The sequence below is a fragment of the Bactrocera oleae genome, chromosome 6, assembly GCF_042242935.1.
Source record: "Bactrocera oleae isolate idBacOlea1 chromosome 6, idBacOlea1, whole genome shotgun sequence".
Lineage (NCBI taxonomy): Eukaryota > Metazoa > Arthropoda > Insecta > Diptera > Tephritidae > Bactrocera > Bactrocera oleae.
In genome coordinates, this window is record NC_091540.1 from 67783196 (window position 1) to 67802283 (window position 19088).

The 19088-nt window shown below is 35.6% G+C and overlaps 2 protein-coding genes across 2 annotated transcripts; one reads left to right on the top strand and one right to left on the bottom strand.

The window, feature by feature from the left end:
• The first annotated feature begins 232 nt into the window (after positions 1–232).
• Positions 233–5477, top strand: smid (nuclear valosin-containing protein-like smid). The gene is made up of 11 exons (XM_014243625.3): positions 233–398; positions 549–672; positions 791–879; positions 956–1130; positions 1206–1409; positions 1485–1888; positions 1965–2470; positions 2543–3431; positions 3503–3832; positions 4099–4317; positions 4404–5477. Exons 1-11 carry the CDS (start codon positions 342–344, stop codon positions 4485–4487), a joined length of 3081 nt encoding a protein of 1026 aa, XP_014099100.3. The 5' UTR covers positions 233–341; the 3' UTR covers positions 4488–5477.
• Positions 5463–8015, bottom strand: LOC106623968 (carboxypeptidase B1). Its single transcript, XM_036364501.2, has 4 exons — positions 7860–8015; positions 6898–7806; positions 6002–6106; positions 5463–5941 (listed from the first exon to the last, which is right to left on the bottom strand). The coding sequence occupies exons 2-4, from the start codon at positions 7722–7724 to the stop codon at positions 5575–5577; spliced, it is 1299 nt and encodes a 432-aa protein (XP_036220394.2). The 5' UTR covers positions 7725–7806; positions 7860–8015; the 3' UTR covers positions 5463–5574.
• Between the last annotated feature and the right edge of the window lie 11073 nt (positions 8016–19088).

Sequence of the window (19088 nt, forward strand, 5' to 3'; positions counted from 1 at the left end):
CCATAATCGATTAATTAGATCTCAATGTCCTTGCCATACTGGAAAAGCCCTTAAATGTTGTTTGGAAACATATGCATTATATTAGAATGAATTTTATTTTTCTAGTCAATGGTTTGCGCACTAATTAAAAACGCGTTATAACTTAGTTGTTGTGATATTGCTAGATATGTGAGCAAAAATCATGTATTTGAAAATTTGTTACCGGTTTATCTGGCATGCTGTGGTTAACTTTTTAATGAAAGTTGGCAACGACGTTCGGTTAGTGCGCTAGTAGCGGGCGTCGCGATTTTCTTAGTTTGTTCATTTTAATAGCTGCTCAGCCTTGTTAAAACAAATAGAAAATGAAGAAAAATAAGCCACTTTTGCATGATCCTTTAATAATTAATCGTGTTAAGCAGGTAAATATCCGCGAATAGTTAAGCTTAATAGCCTGATGTTGAACATATGTTGAGGTTATGTATATGAGGCTTTAAACTTTGAATTGGGGCTACCGAAATGACTACATGTTTATATGCCGGATTAATGAATCGGTGATATATTTTTTGCAGTATTTAGAAGAAAATGTGGACAAAAAGTTTTTGGATGTAACTGTAATGACAAGGCAGTTAATGGAGCGTTATCCCGAGTATACACGTCGCAAACAAGCCCCCTTTCGTGCTCTTGTTGAACAAGGTGAGTTAAATACATATGTTTTCAGAAAGATATATGTACAAGTGTTAAAAAAGTACTTCTGCTAATCGTTTATTACTTTGCTTTTGTTATTTGACTTTGTTTTTATTGTCGATTTCAGCTTATCGCATTGTTTCGCACAGTTACGGTTTGGAAAGTCAACCGTCTAGTGGAGATGATTCGGATGGTTCTGATTTGGAAGTTATGGACGTAAGTGTGTTGATTTTATCCATAATATCTATAATAACATCTAAGCCCTATTTCTAACTGTCTATCTATTTTTCAGGATTCGGTGTCCAGTAATCTGATGAACAATTTAATGAATAATCTATATCAAAAACCAAAGACAAATGCAATGAAACAAACAACAACTAAACAAACTGCTGGTGAAGCGATTGATATCAGCAGCGATGATGACAGCGCAGATGATACTTGTACAAATGGCAAATCTTCAGATGGCAGTAAGTAAATACTATTAAATGCCAAGCTTGCGCATAATAATTTTGAATATTGGTTAAATTTTATTTTTCGAGTAGTAGCCCAGAATGCAACCAGTACAACAAAATCATTTTCCGGTGTTATACTCACTAAAAGTAATGTACCGCAAGAGTCATCGTCCAAGGGTTCGTCAAATTCAGCTACGACCGATTCCACTAGTGGCGTATCTGTCACGCTTGGTGCTCAGAAGCGTCACGAGTTTCCCGAATCGACGGAGCAACAACAACAGCCGCATAAAAAGCGTAAGTTGGAGCCGAATGGAGGTATAACTTCCGAATATTCCAAGTTCAATACGAATATACAATTCATATCAATAGAAAAGAACGATAGAACTGCTCAACTGTATGATAGGCGTGACAATGAGCAGCAGCAGCAGCAACATATGCGTCAACAACTGCAACAAATGCAGCGTTCAAATCGTTTATCCGGTTATCAACAAAATAATGATGCCGCTTCTGGGGCATTTCCAACAACAGCATCAAGTCAAATTAATCAACTGCGTCAACGCAAGTTCAAGAAAGAAGTTGTTTTGCGAAAGTCACGTGAAACTTTCCAAGACATCGGTGGCATGGAAAAAACACTGAAAGAGCTTTGTGAACTTTTAATGCATATAAAATCACCGGATATTTATTTCGTTTTGGGCTTAATGCCACCACGTGGACTACTATTACATGGGCCACCTGGATGTGGTAAAACCTTGTTGGCGCATGCTATTGCAGGGGTAAGTATATACATACAAACATAATTAAATATTTGGCATACAATATTTGCCAATTTAATTAACAAAAATTTTCCAGCAATTAAACTTGCCACTAATCGAAGTTGCGGCCACTGAATTGATTGCCGGCGTCTCCGGTGAGTCGGAAGAACGCATACGGGACGTCTTCGAGCAAGCGACTATGTATGCGCCTAGCGTTTTGTTTATCGATGAAATCGATGCTATCTCATCGAACCGCTCGATGGCACAAAAAGATATGGAACGTCGTATTGTGTCGCAATTGATTAGCAGCTTGGACAATTTGAAGTTAACAGAAGATGGGCAAAGCGTTTTGGTGATTGGCGCAACCACGCGACCTGATGTGCTGGATCCGGCATTACGTCGCGTTGGCCGTTTCGATCATGAGGTTGCTATTGGCATACCAACGCGTAAAGATCGCAAAGATATATTGACAATAATTTGCTATGGACTGTTGATTGATTCGAATTGTGATTTCGATAAAATAGCAGAGCTAACACCTGGCTATGTCGGTGCCGACCTGCTAGCGCTGGTTTCGCGCGCTGCCACAATTGCAGTCAAGCGGAAGTAAGTATAAAAGTTTGAAGGCAATAAACCTTTTTTTTTTCTACTGAATATTTTCGCATATATTACCAATAGGTGTTCAGAATGTATACGCGCCTTCCAGTTGGAATCGCAACGCAACATCACCATAGTGGATTTGGACGATGAAGCTGATGAAAGCACCGATGCTAGTAACAAACCAGCTGAGCAAAACAAAAATGGTAAAGATGAAGCATCAATTGATGCAAATGCCAAAGCAGAGGACGAACAAACAGTAGAAGGAACACAATCTACCGCAACCAGCAGCGCAGAAAAAGCAGCCACAGAAGATGGAGAGGAAAAGCCGGAAAGCCAAACTAATGGCGCCGAAACGATCGAAGCTACGACTACTGAAAAGAAAGACGCTGAGGCAATGGATGTGGATGTGGAGGGGGAGGATGCAGCTAAAGCTGAGTCAAGCAACAATGCAACAAATGTACAAATTGCCGATAGTAGCGTAAAATCAACGGAGGTAGTGGCAACCACTATTGACGATACTAAAACAGTTGAGTCCAGCAAGCCGTCATCGAATACAACAACAGACGCGCCCAATTTATCGGATCCATCACTTTTGGAGCTACTTAATTGGCTCGACAATCCGCCAACGGATTTAACATGCGCCTCCGAATTCTGCATCACCATAGAAGATTTCATGGAGGCAGTCAAAGTCGTGCAGCCCTCTTCAAAACGTGAAGGCTTCATAACAGTACCAGATGTGACGTGGGCCGATGTCGGCTCCTTGCAAGATATACGCGAGGAATTGCAATTGGCCGTCTTGGCACCAGTGAAATTCCCGGAAAAATTGCTCACACTTGGCTTGACTGCGCCGTCGGGTGTGCTGCTCTGTGGACCGCCGGGTTGCGGTAAAACATTACTTGCTAAAGCCATTGCCAATGAGGCGGGCATTAATTTCATATCGGTTAAGGGACCGGAGCTAATGAATATGGTGTGTACAATTTCGTGCTTCAAGCGAAAATTCAAATTATCATCTCAATATATTGCTTATTAACATTTTAGTATGTGGGCGAAAGTGAGCGTGCTGTGCGCGCTTGTTTCCAGCGTGCGCGTAACTCGGCACCATGTGTCATCTTCTTTGACGAATTCGATTCGCTGTGCCCGAAGCGTTCCGATACGAATGAAGGCGGCTCAGGTACGCGTGTCGTCAACCAATTGCTTACCGAAATGGATGGTGTCGAAGATCGTAAAGGAGTTTACATTTTGGCCGCCAGTAATCGGCCGGACATAATCGATCCGGCTATACTGCGTCCCGGACGTTTGGATACGATACTTTATGTAGGACTGCCGCAAAAAGAGGAGCGTGTCGCTATACTAGAGGCTACAACGAAGGTGAGAAACATTTGCTATAAATATATTATGCAGTTATGTGTAAAAAAATTGCTTTTTGGTTAATTTATTAACCTTATTTATTTGTTTTTATATATAATTTGTTTTTATATATAATTTGTTTTTATATATAATTTGTTTTTATATATAATTTGTTTTTATATATAATTTGTTTTTATATATAATTTGTTTTTATATATAATTTGTTTTTATATATAATTTGTTTTTATATATAATTTGTTTTTCCTTTGGTTTTTTATCCCGCACAGCAACGCACTAGACCCGAATTGGCGGACGATGTCGACTTCACAGCCATCGCGGAGTGCACGGACGGCTATACCGGCGCGGACTTGGCTGGTCTGGTGCGGCAATCCGCCATGTTGGCATTGAAAGAGTCCATACACAACCCGGACTCGATGGATCTGCGTGTGCGTAAATCGCATTTCGAGCACGCCATAAAACTCATACGACCTTCAGTTAGTGCGCAGGTGAGTTACTACTAAATTTTTATAAGCGCTTGAAAATAGGCTGTAATTTATATATTAATACATTTATTATTTTATTATTGTTTTAGGATCGTAAAACATACGAGAAATTGCGTTTGAAATATGCCGCGCCAAGAAGCCCCACAACAACCACAGACGAGAATGCTGAATAAAATATACTACAAGTAGTTATAAATCTAAAATAGTACGTTACAACTAACGATAGAACGGTGAAAGTTGTAGCGCTATATTTCACCGATTATATATACATATGTGTTTTTAATACAACAAACGAATCCAATAACTTTGGCATATATCTGATTAAAACACCACCCTATGTACAACAGTATCTCAAGTCCCTTCATTGTACTTGTAATTTTGAAATTTTTACTTTCCTCTTATTTTCACTATTTAATGGATTTATTTTCGTTATATTCTTCAAGCATTGAACCATTAAGTATACTTTATAAATAAAATGAAATGTGCGCGTTTCGAAATTGACAATTTTTCAGTTTCCAAAAATGTGCGACAATATCGACAACAACAAAAATCTGTATTCATTCTGTAGGCGAATCAAAAATGTGTATATTTTTGTAAAGCAGTCAGCAGCAGAAGAGATTTTCAAAAGTTTTCACACACAACGGTTTAATGAGCACAATTTATATAATATAATAGAAATTTCACTAATATTAAACATATATATGGCGTACATATACATTAGCATGTTCGTTATTTCTCAAGTTGATTACGCTGAAGTTTCAGTACACCATGTCGTATGAGCAACACAGAATTTGTAAGGCACTTGTATGAATGCTCAGCGCATCAGCGGTATAACTTTGACTGCATATAACTTTTAAAGCAATGTTTTTATAGATAAAGTCATTCAGACCGTTTTAGAGCGATATCTCAAAAACTGTGGGACTAATTGGTATATGCAGACAGGTGGACGGATAGACGGGCGTATGGACATGGCTAAGTCATGCTGACCATTATACATATATAATACATTTTATGTGGCAGATATAATATACCCTGGTGCAAAAATCAACTTGTGAAATAACAAACATCCTTATATATGTAAATATGTATGCATGTGTAGTATATTAGTTACTTATGGGTATTAGTTAACAAATAAAGAGATTTGAGTATTTGAAATGCGAGAATATGCTTTTATTTTTTATATGGACGAAAATGCATTACAAATTTAAAAAGAAATATGGAAATATGATATATATATATATATATATATATATGATGTATTCAACCCTTTACAGGCACTTGTGTGTTCTTCAGCACTTGCTCAGTTTTGATGGTGGGCATCAGTGCTCTGTAGAGCGGTTGCTTATTCAACGCTGCGCCGGCTTCATGTAGTGGCTGTCTGGCGTTAGTCAGCGCTTTAGTCAATAGCGTCTCTTCAATTTTCAAATAGGGTGGCTCTATGTCATACGCCATTTTGCACATCTCTCGTATGCCGAACCAACTCTCATGTCCAATCGGGCTAATGGACTCCACTGGCGGCTGAAAGCCCAAAGATTGCGATGGCAATTCCATAACCAACGCCAAAGGCACGTTTATTACGCCGAAAACGTAATCCACAATCGAGCCGGATATGCGTCGTTTCGTTAATCTAAGGATGGCGCAAACATTTATTATACATTTTTGAAATTTCTATTTTTGAAGAACAAACTTTGCTATGCTTCCGACGCGATAACTTCTGCCATTGTAGGCTTTTATGGCATTGCGACCGGCTAGCGCTAGTTTTTCCAATTTTTGCCAAGTATCCGGCAGGTCTCTGCAATAGGGGGTATTGAAGTAAATTTTAATTTTTCTTTCCGAAAATAATATTATATATTTCATTGATTATAAAAAATCGCTTGCAATTCTCCATAACTTGATAAAAAATATACTATATTTTTAAATGTTTTAAAACGGAATCCAATTGTTTAAAATTTAAATTTAAAAAAAAGTAAACTTCGTCACAATGTAGCTATAATTCACAAAAGTTTCCAAGCAAAGAACTTGATTTTGATCGGTCATTTTGTATGACAGCTATATGCTATATTGGTCTGATCCGAACAATATATTCGGAGATAGCACCATTCCCATAGACAATAACCAATGCCAAATTTCATGAAGAAACCTTGACGAATAAAAGAGTTTTTCATATAAGGACTTGATTCCGTTCGTTCGGTTTGTATGGCAGCTATATGCTATAGTGGCTCGATCTGAACAGTTTCTTCAGAGATTGTACTATTGCCTTGGATAATATTCCATGCCGAATTTCGAGAACATATCTTCTCAAGTAAAAAAGTTTTTCATTCAAGAGCTTCATTTTGATCGTTCAGTTTGTATGGCAGCTATATGCTATAGTGGTTTGGTATCGGTGGTTCCGACAAAAGAGCACCTTCTTGGGGAGAAAAAGGCGTGTGCAAAATTTTAGATCGATATCTCAAAAATGAGGGACTATTTCGCTTATATACAGACAGACGAACGGAAATGGCTAATCGACTTGGCTCGTCATAAATCGAGCATGTGGAGATTAGACTAAATCTTTAGATTGCCCTTAATCACATTGTAACTCACTTGCTATATCCCCAGGGGTACATAATGCTCTCCGCATACGAGTGCAGCGACAGAAAGAATAACAAGTTCTCCTTATGTTTGCACAGCATGTTTCGCATGGCGCGTGTCTCCGGCTCGGAGAACGGTTTCAGACCTTTAAATGTATTGCGACCACTTTTCGAGGATCCATCTTCCCAGTGAAAGTCATAATTGCGATTACAATCGGTACCAATGTGGCGGCTATGACGAATGGGTCGACGATTCTTGCGCCAACGACGATTTTTCACGAACGTATATTCATAACCGTCGGGATTCGTGACGGGCACAATGATAAAGCGCAACTTGCGCAGCAACTCATAATTGCGCAAATGTTTCTCTGTCAGCTGATAGATGCAATTCAAGGCCACCGCTACGCTAATCCATTCGCGCGCATGCGTGCCGGCCTCTATGAAGATCGTATTGCGAGCCTGTATGCCGCTGTGCACATTTTGTGGCGGTGGCGTGACTGTGGATTTATCGTAAAGCATGCGACGCGTACGTTCACGTTCGACAGCCTCCAAATTCTGCACGCTATTCCAATCGATTTCGATTGCCTTCAATTGACGACGCTCGTGCGTTAGGCCGAGCAGATGAAGTTGCACGAAACTGTAACGATTCTTCAGGTATTCCAAATAGCGATTGATCTCCTCGTGCCGCAGGTAGCCGTGCAGCACATCCGGCCGGGGCACAATCAATTTCTGAAACTTCACATGTGAAATGATCTTCTTCATGCGTTTCTTGCTGCGCTTCTTCAAGTTCACTGGCATGCTGAGGGTTTTTGGGGGCACAGATCTTGGGTTGTGTAACATTTTTTTTAGTTTTCGTGTACGCTCGTGGAGACTTCAGTTCAAACAGCGGATTTGCTTAATTTAGTTTTTATTTTTTGTTCAACTTTTCAAACACATTTATTAAATTAAATTTTTATAGAACGAATTCCCGAGTACCTATTATGCGTTTCCTTTACTCGAGTGCTCAAAATTTTGCCAGATGTTTTGCTAATGCGAAATTTTGAATTTGCAACGACAAAGAGACAAAATAGTAGTAATTTGTAATTTTGAATTGAAAATTTTCGTTTACTTTCAACACATCACTTTTGATAAATGATTTACATAGACATTACAAATGTAAAAATTTTACGAGCAGAGCTTTTGTTTCGGTTTCCTAAACACAATTTTGGAAAACGGCGTTTATAAAGTACTTGTCAATTTTTTGGTTTGGTCCTGCCTCAATGACTCTGACTGCCCCGCCAGTCGGCTGTGTCACGAATGCAACCAATTTTAGGCTAAACGAACGTTGACTACTTTTTGGTGGCATACATTTGAGTCAAGTTTGCAAAAGTCCACAAAAAGTACACACACCAACAACGAAACTTCATGCTAGTTGCTGCCGAAAGGATGTGCTCGCGAAGCAGCTTTAATAACTACTAACCTGCCCTACAAGAAATTTATGGGAAAAGTGTTTACTAGTGCTGATACCCACAGAATAGCTAGAGCTGAAAGAGATATACGAAATTTCATGCTGGTGCTAAAACGACGATTTTGTGTAGCAATTAACTTTACAAGTGCAAAGTTAGTGGGTGAAGCCGACATTTTATAACTCATTTCAAAGCGTGTCGTAAAAAATGAACTTTTTGGAGTTGCAAACTCTAAGTTATCGCACATATCACTTGGGTCTAGCTTCAAATTGCTCTGAAAAAGATCAGCATAATTATCTCCCACACAAAAATAAGACGAAACCGAAAAATCGAAACATGCTGAAGACCTTCACAGCCGAGGTTTATAGTAAATGTATGGAAAATAGCTCAGGAGCCTATTTTGAAGGGGAAATGTGGCTTTTTTGTCAGTCCGGGTCAAATTTGATCAGATAGCATTTTGTTCAGACTTAATTCCGGTTGAAAGATTTTTTTCGAACATGATTATCGATATTAATTCTTCTTACTGTGGAAGCTAGTAGAGCTTAAAAAGATAAAAAAATATTAAACATCGACTTAACACGAAGTCTCTTTGCTTTACAACTGTAAGAAATCGTATGATATTAGAGCGACAAATTCATATTGAATCTTGGTATTATCTTTTTATATAATATAACAAAAAACTTCTGGGAGTGGACTTGAAAAGAATATACAAACATGCACCGTTATATAGATTTTAAATTTAAAATTTATTTAAAAATTTCTCGCACGGACGCCAGCCTAGTCACCCACATGCACAAGCAATCAACATTAAATACCGTTAAAGTTTTTATAAGCAAAGTTAGCCGTAGATTCAAAGGACTCGTCCTCAGTTCGGCCGGAAGTTTGCATTAGCCAAAAATGGCACAATGTCTTATTAGTTGGGTATGGTCGTTGAACACGAGATCGAGTCGCTATGCTTTGGCTCTGAATATATAACTCTGCATAAAAACATAATTTATACACGCAAATAAAATGCACACGAACATAGAAAAAAGCATAAAAAAAAATAACATTATATGGTGCTGGTGGAACTGGCGAATTATTATGTACAATGACATTTACATATGTCAAGCAATTCGCTTGTCACGTATAACTGTACACATCAATCCATTTGTTTGTATTTGTTCAGCTAACCAGCTGTCACACTGAGCATTTGTTTGCTGCTGACGAAAGTTTTCGGTGCGTGCAAAATCCAAGGCAAATAAAAATATGGAAATAATGCAAGAAAGCTCAAAATATTTACACGTGTATATGCATTTATGTATTTGCTTTGTAAGCAGTATTCAATATTATTTTCGATACCGTGCATATCTAGTATATTTAATATGCCATTCTGGGTAACAACCGGAAGGAAACCCTATTAAGTATACATAAATAATCTGCTCGCTTTTTGAGATATCGATCTGAAATTCTGCACATGCTCTTTTCTCCTTAAGAAGCTGTTCATTTGTGGGAAACAGCGACATCGGACCACTATAGCATATAGCTGTCAAACTGAACGATGGAAAACAAATGCTTATATGGAAAACTTTTTCATTTGACGAGATTTCTTCACGAAATTTGGCATGTTTTATTGTTTATAGTAATGGTGCTATCTCCGAAGAAATTGTTCAGATCAGCATATATAGCATATAGCTTTTAGACAAATTAATTGATCAAAATCAAGTCTTTGTATGGAAAACTTTTTTATTTGACAAGATACCGCCACGAAGTTTATTATCCAAGACAACGCGAAAATACTAGTCAAATCGGACCACTATCGTATGGCATCTAATACAAAACTGACCGCACAATATCAAGGAAAATACCTTTTTAAACCCTTTCATGATTTTATATGTTTTAAGAGATACACCTGTGAAGGGTATTATAGCTTCGATGCAGCCGAAGTGAACGTTTTTTTCTTGTTGCTGTTGTGGTAGTCAGCTGGCTGTTGCTGTTAGTTATTCCTTATGAGAAATATTATATAAACGTTAAAGTTTGTTCACTTATTTGAACTAATCCTTGCAAGTTTTCAATCACACACATACATGCATATATACTTTATATTTATATAAATGAATATTTACTAAGATAAAAGATTTTATGTACATTACATAGACTTTTATTGTTCTGTTTTAGGGTAGTGTATTGAGGTAGTGGCAGCAAATTTGTTGTTAATAGGTTCGAGTCTCGAGGCAGCAAAAATCGTGTAAAAGTAAACCATATATTCAGATTTATGTATAATCAGATACGATTATATTTTTTCCTGACTTTCCTGAATGGACATGCCATTGCTTATTAGTTATTATTCTCTACTACAAAAATCATTAATAGGCAATTTTCATTAAGCCTTTTGTAAGCAAAGCGCTCAAATTTATTTGCTACTATTATGGCTTATTAATACGAGTTGCGAGCTTTATTAGATGCAAAAGCGTCACGCAATCGATCAATGTTTGCCATCCTTAACTAGTCCTGAGTAGAGTTGCTGATAGTTTCATGAACGGAGGACATTAAGTTATTATGTGACAACACATTTATGTGATATATGTATACTTATGTACATCAATTAGAATTTAACTGAAATTTCTTTACGGTTTGCAGGCTAATATAATTTCTTACAATTCGAAATGGGAAATAAATAAAGTATTAACTATAAGGGTATTATACAGTTAAACGTTATTATATTAGCGCCAATTTCAATTGACATGCACTTATTAGTAGATTGTATGTAACATTTTTACATATTAATGTCCATGAGTCTTCTCGAATTTATGTTACTCATTCGCCGTGTCGTCAAAGATTCGATATTCCATCTGCAGATTACTTATACGCCATGAAGTTACCGTGGTAATACAAATCATTGGCTGTGACATGTGTTTGATGTAAAATTAAATACATTTTGTGCTTAAAGTGAACATAATTTTAAGTTACAGCTTTTTTAATATATAGTATACTTCTATTAAATATATTGATTGCATATGAAAATCATATCTTCTTAAGACTTGACTAAAATAAAGAACTTTGTTAAACCAAAGACCAGGAATTGTACTACTATAATGAGACCATTAAAATTAATAACTACATCTCTCTCTAATTGTTGTTTAAGCGCCTGATTAGGTTCTTATAATTTTATCGAGTCTAAAAGCTTTTTGTAAGGCGACCATTCCTCTATAATAATACTTAAGAATGTGAATATTTATACCCTGAACAGTGTATATTAGGTTTGCCACGAAGTTTGTAAGATCCAGAAGAAACTGTGGGTGACCCTATAAAATGTATATATTAATGATCAGCATAATGAGCTGAGCTGATCTATTCTCTATTCTACAGTTCTGAGATGTTATTAATAATCCTTACGATTTCAGAGTTCTTTTTCGAGAGCACTGACAAATCTTGATACTTTCACAATTTTCAGAAACCTTTAAACTGTTGCTCGCGTAATCGAAGCAGACACTTAAAAGTAGTTCACGATGCTATTCAAGAAAATATACGAGTTCATCATCTCACAAATGATTCCATCTATGTATTAGCTTTGTTAGAAAATTATAGGAACACAATTCATAAATATTCTTTTTTCAAGAATAATCTCTAATCTATATTTAGGACGTTGAGATACACAAACTTGCTGTATACAACTTTTATTCCAATCCAGCCGATTAGAAAGACGTTCTTTTATTATAAAAAATAACTAGTTTTAACTAATCGAATTCTATTTTACATCTTTACTTTAGGCAGACGAGTTAATGGCATTATCATTAAGGCATTACAATTTCTTTCCAAATATCTGTAAAAATAACAGCAAATCAAAATTTGATTGCTTTTTTTTGTACAATATTTAACCTTTACTTTTGTATATATCATGGTCAAGGTTACAAACTGGTGAACGTTAATGAATACACTCAAGTTGACAGCAATCTACTTCAGATTAAAACACGATTTTGTATTTAATATGCAGCAACTGTATTTTGATGTCAACGTAGAGCAGCGGATCATGTGACAGTCTCATCTTATATGCAAAAAGTTAATGCTTACATATCATTCTTTTTGCTTAATACATAATTAGATATACTTTCATGCCAAGCAAAAAATACATACAAAAATTTTGGGCTGTAGAAGTCGCAGACGCTTTCATGCAGATCTTTCGTTATTCAGAAGGGTCTTTTGACATCAAAATATAACTGTTAAATGCTGAAGGATCCCATTGGAGCCTCGAAATGTATTAATGACACGATATACTCGTATTTCTGCTAAATAAAGTTCGGCGAACCCTGAGACCAAGTCATGTTTTTCGAATAAACCGATCCGACCGATTTAACTTTGAAGATTTTTGAACCGGTACTTGTTAGTGTAAACACAAAAAGCAAAGAGGGAAAAGGCTTGAATAAACATGTTACCTCAAAGCGGAGTCAATTTGTGTGAAGAGGATGCTATTGCACACAGTTTCCAAGGCGCTTAAAGACCTACTTAAAAAGGAAAAATTATTAAATTATTAAACCTCTATTAAAGATCTTTTTCGGCCAAAGTTCACAGTCAATGCACTTTAAAAAGTATTTTTGTGCTACGCGCTTGAGCACCAAACGTGCGAAAGTCTTCGAATTTAGCTAAGCGTAGCTGCATATTCCATTAACTGGCGGCCATATTCACACGCTCATAAATATACATATTATTAAAATGTAATTTGCATTTTAGATAATTATGCTGTCATTTGGTTTGCAACTCTTCAAGTTTTTTCAATATCTACAGAAATTAGTGCTTGAAATTCTAGCTCAGCTCCAACGCATGCGCGGCCGTTTCACATCAAAATATCAGAAGCAAATTAACGAAAATCTTCTTCAAGGTCTTCTGTAAGGTGAATATCCTCATTTGAATAAATGTGCGCGATTTTGATTGCTGCATCTTTACTCAACGAAGAAGGGTAAACCGTTTTATTATTATTACTTTTTCATGGAATATAGATAAAGGGTAGTAAAGTGTAGTGATTTTATTAAAATTTTTTACGCTTGTATATTTTTAGTTAAGCGGAAGTGGTCACACAGGCCGCACAAGAAGCCATTCTCCAAATTTGTTTATTTACATTTTGCGTTGCTAATTTTTTTCCACAATTTCAAAAGTGGCTTTCGAATTTGTGCCGGAAATAAATATTTTTGGCGCCTTAAAAGTAAATATCTATATACATACAAGTATATGTACACTTATATATATACATATATGAGTGTATATCAGGTATATATTATTACTTATAAAAAGTAGATATATTTAATGTAAATGATGGCTTTGATTGCTTTCAAAAATTGCTTCTTTAATTGCCTCTTATACTCACATATAACCACATATGCAGCTTCTTTGGATTTCTTTATATCACTCATTGTTATTTTAGTGATCTTCAGCGGTTATAACTAGCAATTCGAGTGTTTGTGAATAATGAGTGTATTTTGACATTTTCAACTGAAGAAGTTTGCTTCCGCTATTTGAATTACTGAAGAAGTCTGATGATTAAAGAATTACACCTTAAATACAACGGCAGTCAGTAGACTTTCGGTTTTGGCTAATTTTTAAAGCGTTTTTCGATTGATTGTTGGACAGTTTCGACGTCATATTAATAAACCAACGTTTCGTCGCTAGTAATGATGCGTTTGATGAAGGTAGGGTCTTCAGCTACGTAGCCAAGCATCTCTTTTGCGACTTCTACTCGATATCGTTTTTTCAAAAGTTTCAGGTCTTTTGGTACGAGTCTAGCATTGATACGCTTCATACCCAAAATGTGTTGAGTCGATCTATAAGAGATGGGGAGATATTCTGCTATCTCTTTGATGCCAACACAACGATTTTCGTGCTTTGTTTCTTTAACTTGTTTCGAAGTTATCTTCATTAACAGAGGTGAATGGACGACTCACATGATTTTCGATGAGTTCACGGCAAATACTTGTATTGGTGATAAAATAAACTGCCCTAAGCAATTTTGCAATATTTTTAGCGATTCCATAGTCATTAGTAATCAAAAAAAATTCAAACACTCGTTGTTAAATTTTTTTCCTTGGTACAAATCGCCCGACAACTTTTTCGTGCTTTAATCAAACAGATAACTAACTAAGTGACATATGGAATTCAAACTTCACACGAACATAAAAAAGGTTGTATCAATCTAGGACATTTTTTTTATCCATTCGGTTTGTACGCGTTGTTGAAATTTCCGAGTCGAATTTGTTCAGATGTTATATTCTTAGTTATATAATATGATGTGAAAGATCCTCACTACTGCCAAAACATTAAAAAAATATTCTCAAATGAGGGTTTGAATTAGCCCTGATTGAGGAAATTGTTCTTTGCTTCGTTTTCTTTATACTGTATGATGAGGCTTGCATTGCATTATTTGCTCTGGGTATTATAATAGATTAAATATTACCAAAACCGCGTACCTTGTAGTTCAACAACATCTCTACTATACGTTTCCAGACCCCGAAAAAAAATTTTGGTTGCCATCTTCATAACTCATTTCGAGACAGAATTAACACAATCGGCGTAAAAACACTAAAAAACTGATTCCTCATCGGCGCGCGTCAATGGAAATATCATTCATTTACTAGAGTGAATATTCCAAATAATTTAACTACATATGTATGTATAAAAAGATGATATCTGCGCTGAAAATCGATAAGTCATCCACTTTGTAAATCACTGTTATTTATTTGAAGAACGAAAATATAAATCTAGCTATAATTTTCTTGTTTGTTGTTAGTGATTTGCCCCAAACCTTTTTCGTGCAACTAACCGAAATTTGCATAAAAAACTCATATCGACTGTCGAAGTCACTGACTAAACCAACAGCTGCCAAGCACCACTACATAGACACATAGCATGAAACGAGCTTGAAATCTTCAAATAAATTTAGTGAGCTGATGCTCTAACCGGAATTACGCGTGGTCCGAGTTAATAAAATTTATTAAATTTTCAGAATTTACTTCGATTTGTCAACAACTAAGTAAATTAATGGCGGTATGCGTAATATAGAGAATGAAAGGGAATTGAAAGCGCACAGCGTTCAGATTACACTCTCTGAAATAAATACGTAGACAGACTGCATGAAATCTCGATTGCTATTATGACGTAAACGGCTCGCGGTAGAGTGTCTTTGATTGCCTCTCTATTTTTTGCACAACTACTAAGGTGTCAATTTGTAAAAGAAGTCGAGCGGAACAGCCAGAGTTATTGTTGTGATTAAATACAATCAAACCGTACTCGTAAAAATAGAAACAACACAAATATTTTTAATTTGCGCAACCGCGCCGGGCGTTGTGTCAATGACTGCGACAATTTCTTCTCTCGTGTTTTTATTCGAAATACTTAGTTTTTTATTTTTGTTTAATTTGACTACAATTGGTTTCGTATATTTTTCTTCCGCTTGTGGCAATTTTTTCTGGCTATTACGGGTTATTCCCAAATATCGGCTTTTTTGTGTTGGTACTTTGTTTTTGTTGTAGTTTTATTCTTGCTGCTGGTGGTAAGCGCGAGTTGTTCCCAATTCTGACGTCAATTTGGCATTATATTCATAATAGGTTAATATAATATTATTGCACTTGATCTAAAAATTCCGAACTAGGGTGGAGATTTTTAAAAATATTTAGAGTGCAAAAAGGTTTGGATGATCTTTTTTTCTACTGGATAGAGAAATAAATCAAAAATACAAAATTTATAGGCATTCTTTACTTTTGAAGTAAAGGGTGTTTTTTAGGATTAGGACTTTTTGGATTTTCATCTCGCAATTGAGGATGCAATTGTTCTGGTGTAGACCGTACTCTAATAAAAAAATAGTTTATCAGAGTGAAATCACACGCACTTGGTGATCAATTGACTGATCAGGTCACAAAAAGTGATAGTCTCAAGTTAAGTATGTCTTGTTCCATCGTATTTTTGCAACCAATTAGCACTTAAATGATTGATTTTGACGCGGAAAGCCGAAAAGTCTCAAATCATAAGCCTGTCGTGCTTACCTGACAGTAATATATTTCTTGGATTAAAGGAAGCTTGTCTCTCCAAAATCGTCCGCATTCTAAAAAAAGTGTCAAATATCCAAATTTAACTCGACTTTTATCCCTCTTTGTTTGACAGCTATTCCTCAACGTTTTGAGCACTTTTTTCGATTTTATAATCTTTTCCTAGGATTTCCTTATACACTGATAGAGATATAATATTAGATAGATGTTAGTTATTTGGTTGGTTGTATGAATTGGAGGTTGATACGCAGCTAAGTATAAATGAGTAATCATTCTTCTATACCAAGTAAATTTCTGTGAAATTTAGCTCTGCGCTCTGTCACCTCCCTCCTATGAAAACCTTGAGACTGAAACACTATTAATAAGTCGATTTTAATCCTCTGCTTCTAGGCAGTATTTGAAGGCAGAAATGGCTTGTCTGCCTACTAGAAAACTGTGGAACTTTCTGAATATATGTAATGTAAACTTAACTTTTTCTGCATTTGTCAGGACCTCTGTCTGAAAACAGGTAACTGGTTTTTACCTAATCATTTTCAAGTGAAGAAAAGCACTGCAGATACTTCTTCATTAAGTCTAACTTCAACAAAATGTTATATTTCATATCGATCGGGTTATGAGCCTATGATCTAAAGAATAATAGTCAGGTAATGAATATATGTAAAAAATAGACACACTAACTCTCGTAAAGAATGTGGACAAAATAAATACCTTTACTAATGAATTTGGCTTACATTTTTATTCTTTTGGGCAAGTACTAAGTTTTCGACCTACATAACCATGTTGAAATCAATTTCAAGATTTATATGTTCCAAAAAAAAAAAATACTTATTATGCGGATGCGAAAATTATTATTTATACAATATATTACAAAATAATACAAAAAAATATTGATAATTCTTTGCCCGAAGCGAATGATTAATCTGGAACGGGTTTTTGCATTGTTTTCTGTTATTTTACTTTTTAATATTGAATGTTGGTGGTCTAGCAGTTGACAGTCATTATCATAACGACGACGTTGGGCATTAGGGTGGAAGAATGATTTTTGCAATCTCCAAGCTCAATTTCTACTCAGACAGAAAATATCAGATACTTTTTTCACACGCTTTGGAGATTGATAGTCTCCAACTTAAATTAAATTAAAAAAAAAATATATAAAAAAATTAAAAGTATCTCATTTTCACTTAAATATATACTTAAAATTAAATATAATTATTTTGAGTTTTTAACTGGTAATCTGTGGTTTGGCTCTGTGAAATACGCCTTAACCGCCTTCAATCGAAGTTTGGGAGCAGTTTAGGAAAACAGCTGTATAAGTTTTCTTGCAACAGTTGAGTACCACCTTAATGCATATTTTTTCTAAAACAAATAGCATTTTTTTAAGAACATGGTTTCAGTTTGTGAGCCATTTATGCTGAAATGGAAAAACAGCTCTTAAGAAAAAACAAAAGTTGAAAAAAAACTTCATAAATATTTACTTTTTTTTTTAATAAAACAAAGGCGAAAGTAGTTTATGCTGATTATGCGAGATATGTTGAAAAAATTCCCAAAAATACGCTAATGAGCTGGCACGTGGTCAGTTCGCTTTAAATTTGCGGCTAAAGTAGTCACGTCAGAAAACAAGTGATAAATAAAATTGATTTAAAAAAAATACAAAATTTTAAATTACAAAAATAAAAAAATTAAATGAAAAATTATAATTGTCACAATGCAATAAAATTCTAAAAAATTAAAGATTATAAAAAATGAAAAGAAACTTAAAAAAATTATAAATAGAAAATTATAATTGTCATAAACGTAAAAATCAATATAAAAATAAAAACAAAAAATTTAAAAATATGTATATAAAACAAAAAAAATTATAATTGTCACTCCGCCGCTCTGGTGAGGGCTTGCGTCCAGCCACATATGCATGACAATAAAGCGTAACAGTCGCACTGTCTGCGACGATTGACAACGGGTGTCTTAGCATTTCACAGCAACTACTCAAGTGTGGCCGCTATGACGCAAGCCTGACGCCTGTGTGAAGCGGCTAGGTGATAATTTGAGCGGTAAATATCTGGCAAAGACTTAACAAAGCGACATTTGAGCAAACAAGAATTGGGTAACACATTTTTTTTTATCGCCCCAAAGCGTTTAGAATTTCAAGCAGAAAAGAATGGACAACTGCCACGCATAGTTACGTCACCAAAAAAAGCATACTAATATATAAAATGCGGAAAATAAATATAACAATTGCCTCCTGACATCTAACAGTATTAATTTTTGCTGTTGTTCACGCGCATTCTCGTCGGTCATCAGTCATTTTGGAAAACAAATGCAACACTGCGCGACTGTCAGGCTCAGCATTCAGTGAATGGCACCTTTCTGCGCACGCAGACGTACAACAACTACGCTCAATTAGCTGCTACACACATACAAACGCACAAATACAACGGTGCCTGAGCGCATGCGCAACCTGTTTAAACGGTAGTTCAACGGTTCAATGGTTCAACGGTCCATCTTTAGTGCTATGTAAAAAATTAATATTAGAAAAAAGTCTTAAACATAATATTACCAACAGCATCAGCAACAACGTAAACCACCACAACAACAAAGGTAGTAAATATAACACGATAAACGTAATATGAAATAAATTAAATAACAAGCCATGTAGTCGCTGACTTGCGGATCAATTAACCTTGACACTCACTTTTCAGCTACTACCACTTCTATAAACAACAACAACAATACCTACAACAAAAATATCAAAT

Bases quoted from the DNA above. Each gene is read 5' to 3' on its own strand.
- smid (XM_014243625.3), top strand. From the start codon at position 342: ATGAAGAAAAATAAGCCACTTTTGCATGATCCTTTAATAATTAATCGT. The intron at 399-548 runs GTAAATATCCGC...TATTTTTTGCAG, and splicing joins TAATTAATCGTGTTAAGCAG to TATTTAGAAGAAAATGTGGA. The intron at 1,410-1,484 runs GTAAGTTGGAGC...TCATATCAATAG, and splicing joins ACAACAGCCGCATAAAAAGC to AAAAGAACGATAGAACTGCT.
- LOC106623968 (XM_036364501.2), bottom strand. From the start codon at position 7,724: ATGTTACACAACCCAAGATCTGTGCCCCCAAAAACCCTCAGCATGCCA. The intron at 6,107-6,897 runs GTGAGTTACAAT...CCCCTATTGCAG, and splicing joins TACCCCTGGGGATATAGCAA to AGACCTGCCGGATACTTGGC. The intron at 5,942-6,001 runs GTTTGTTCTTCA...CGCCATCCTTAG, and splicing joins CGCGTCGGAAGCATAGCAAA to ATTAACGAAACGACGCATAT.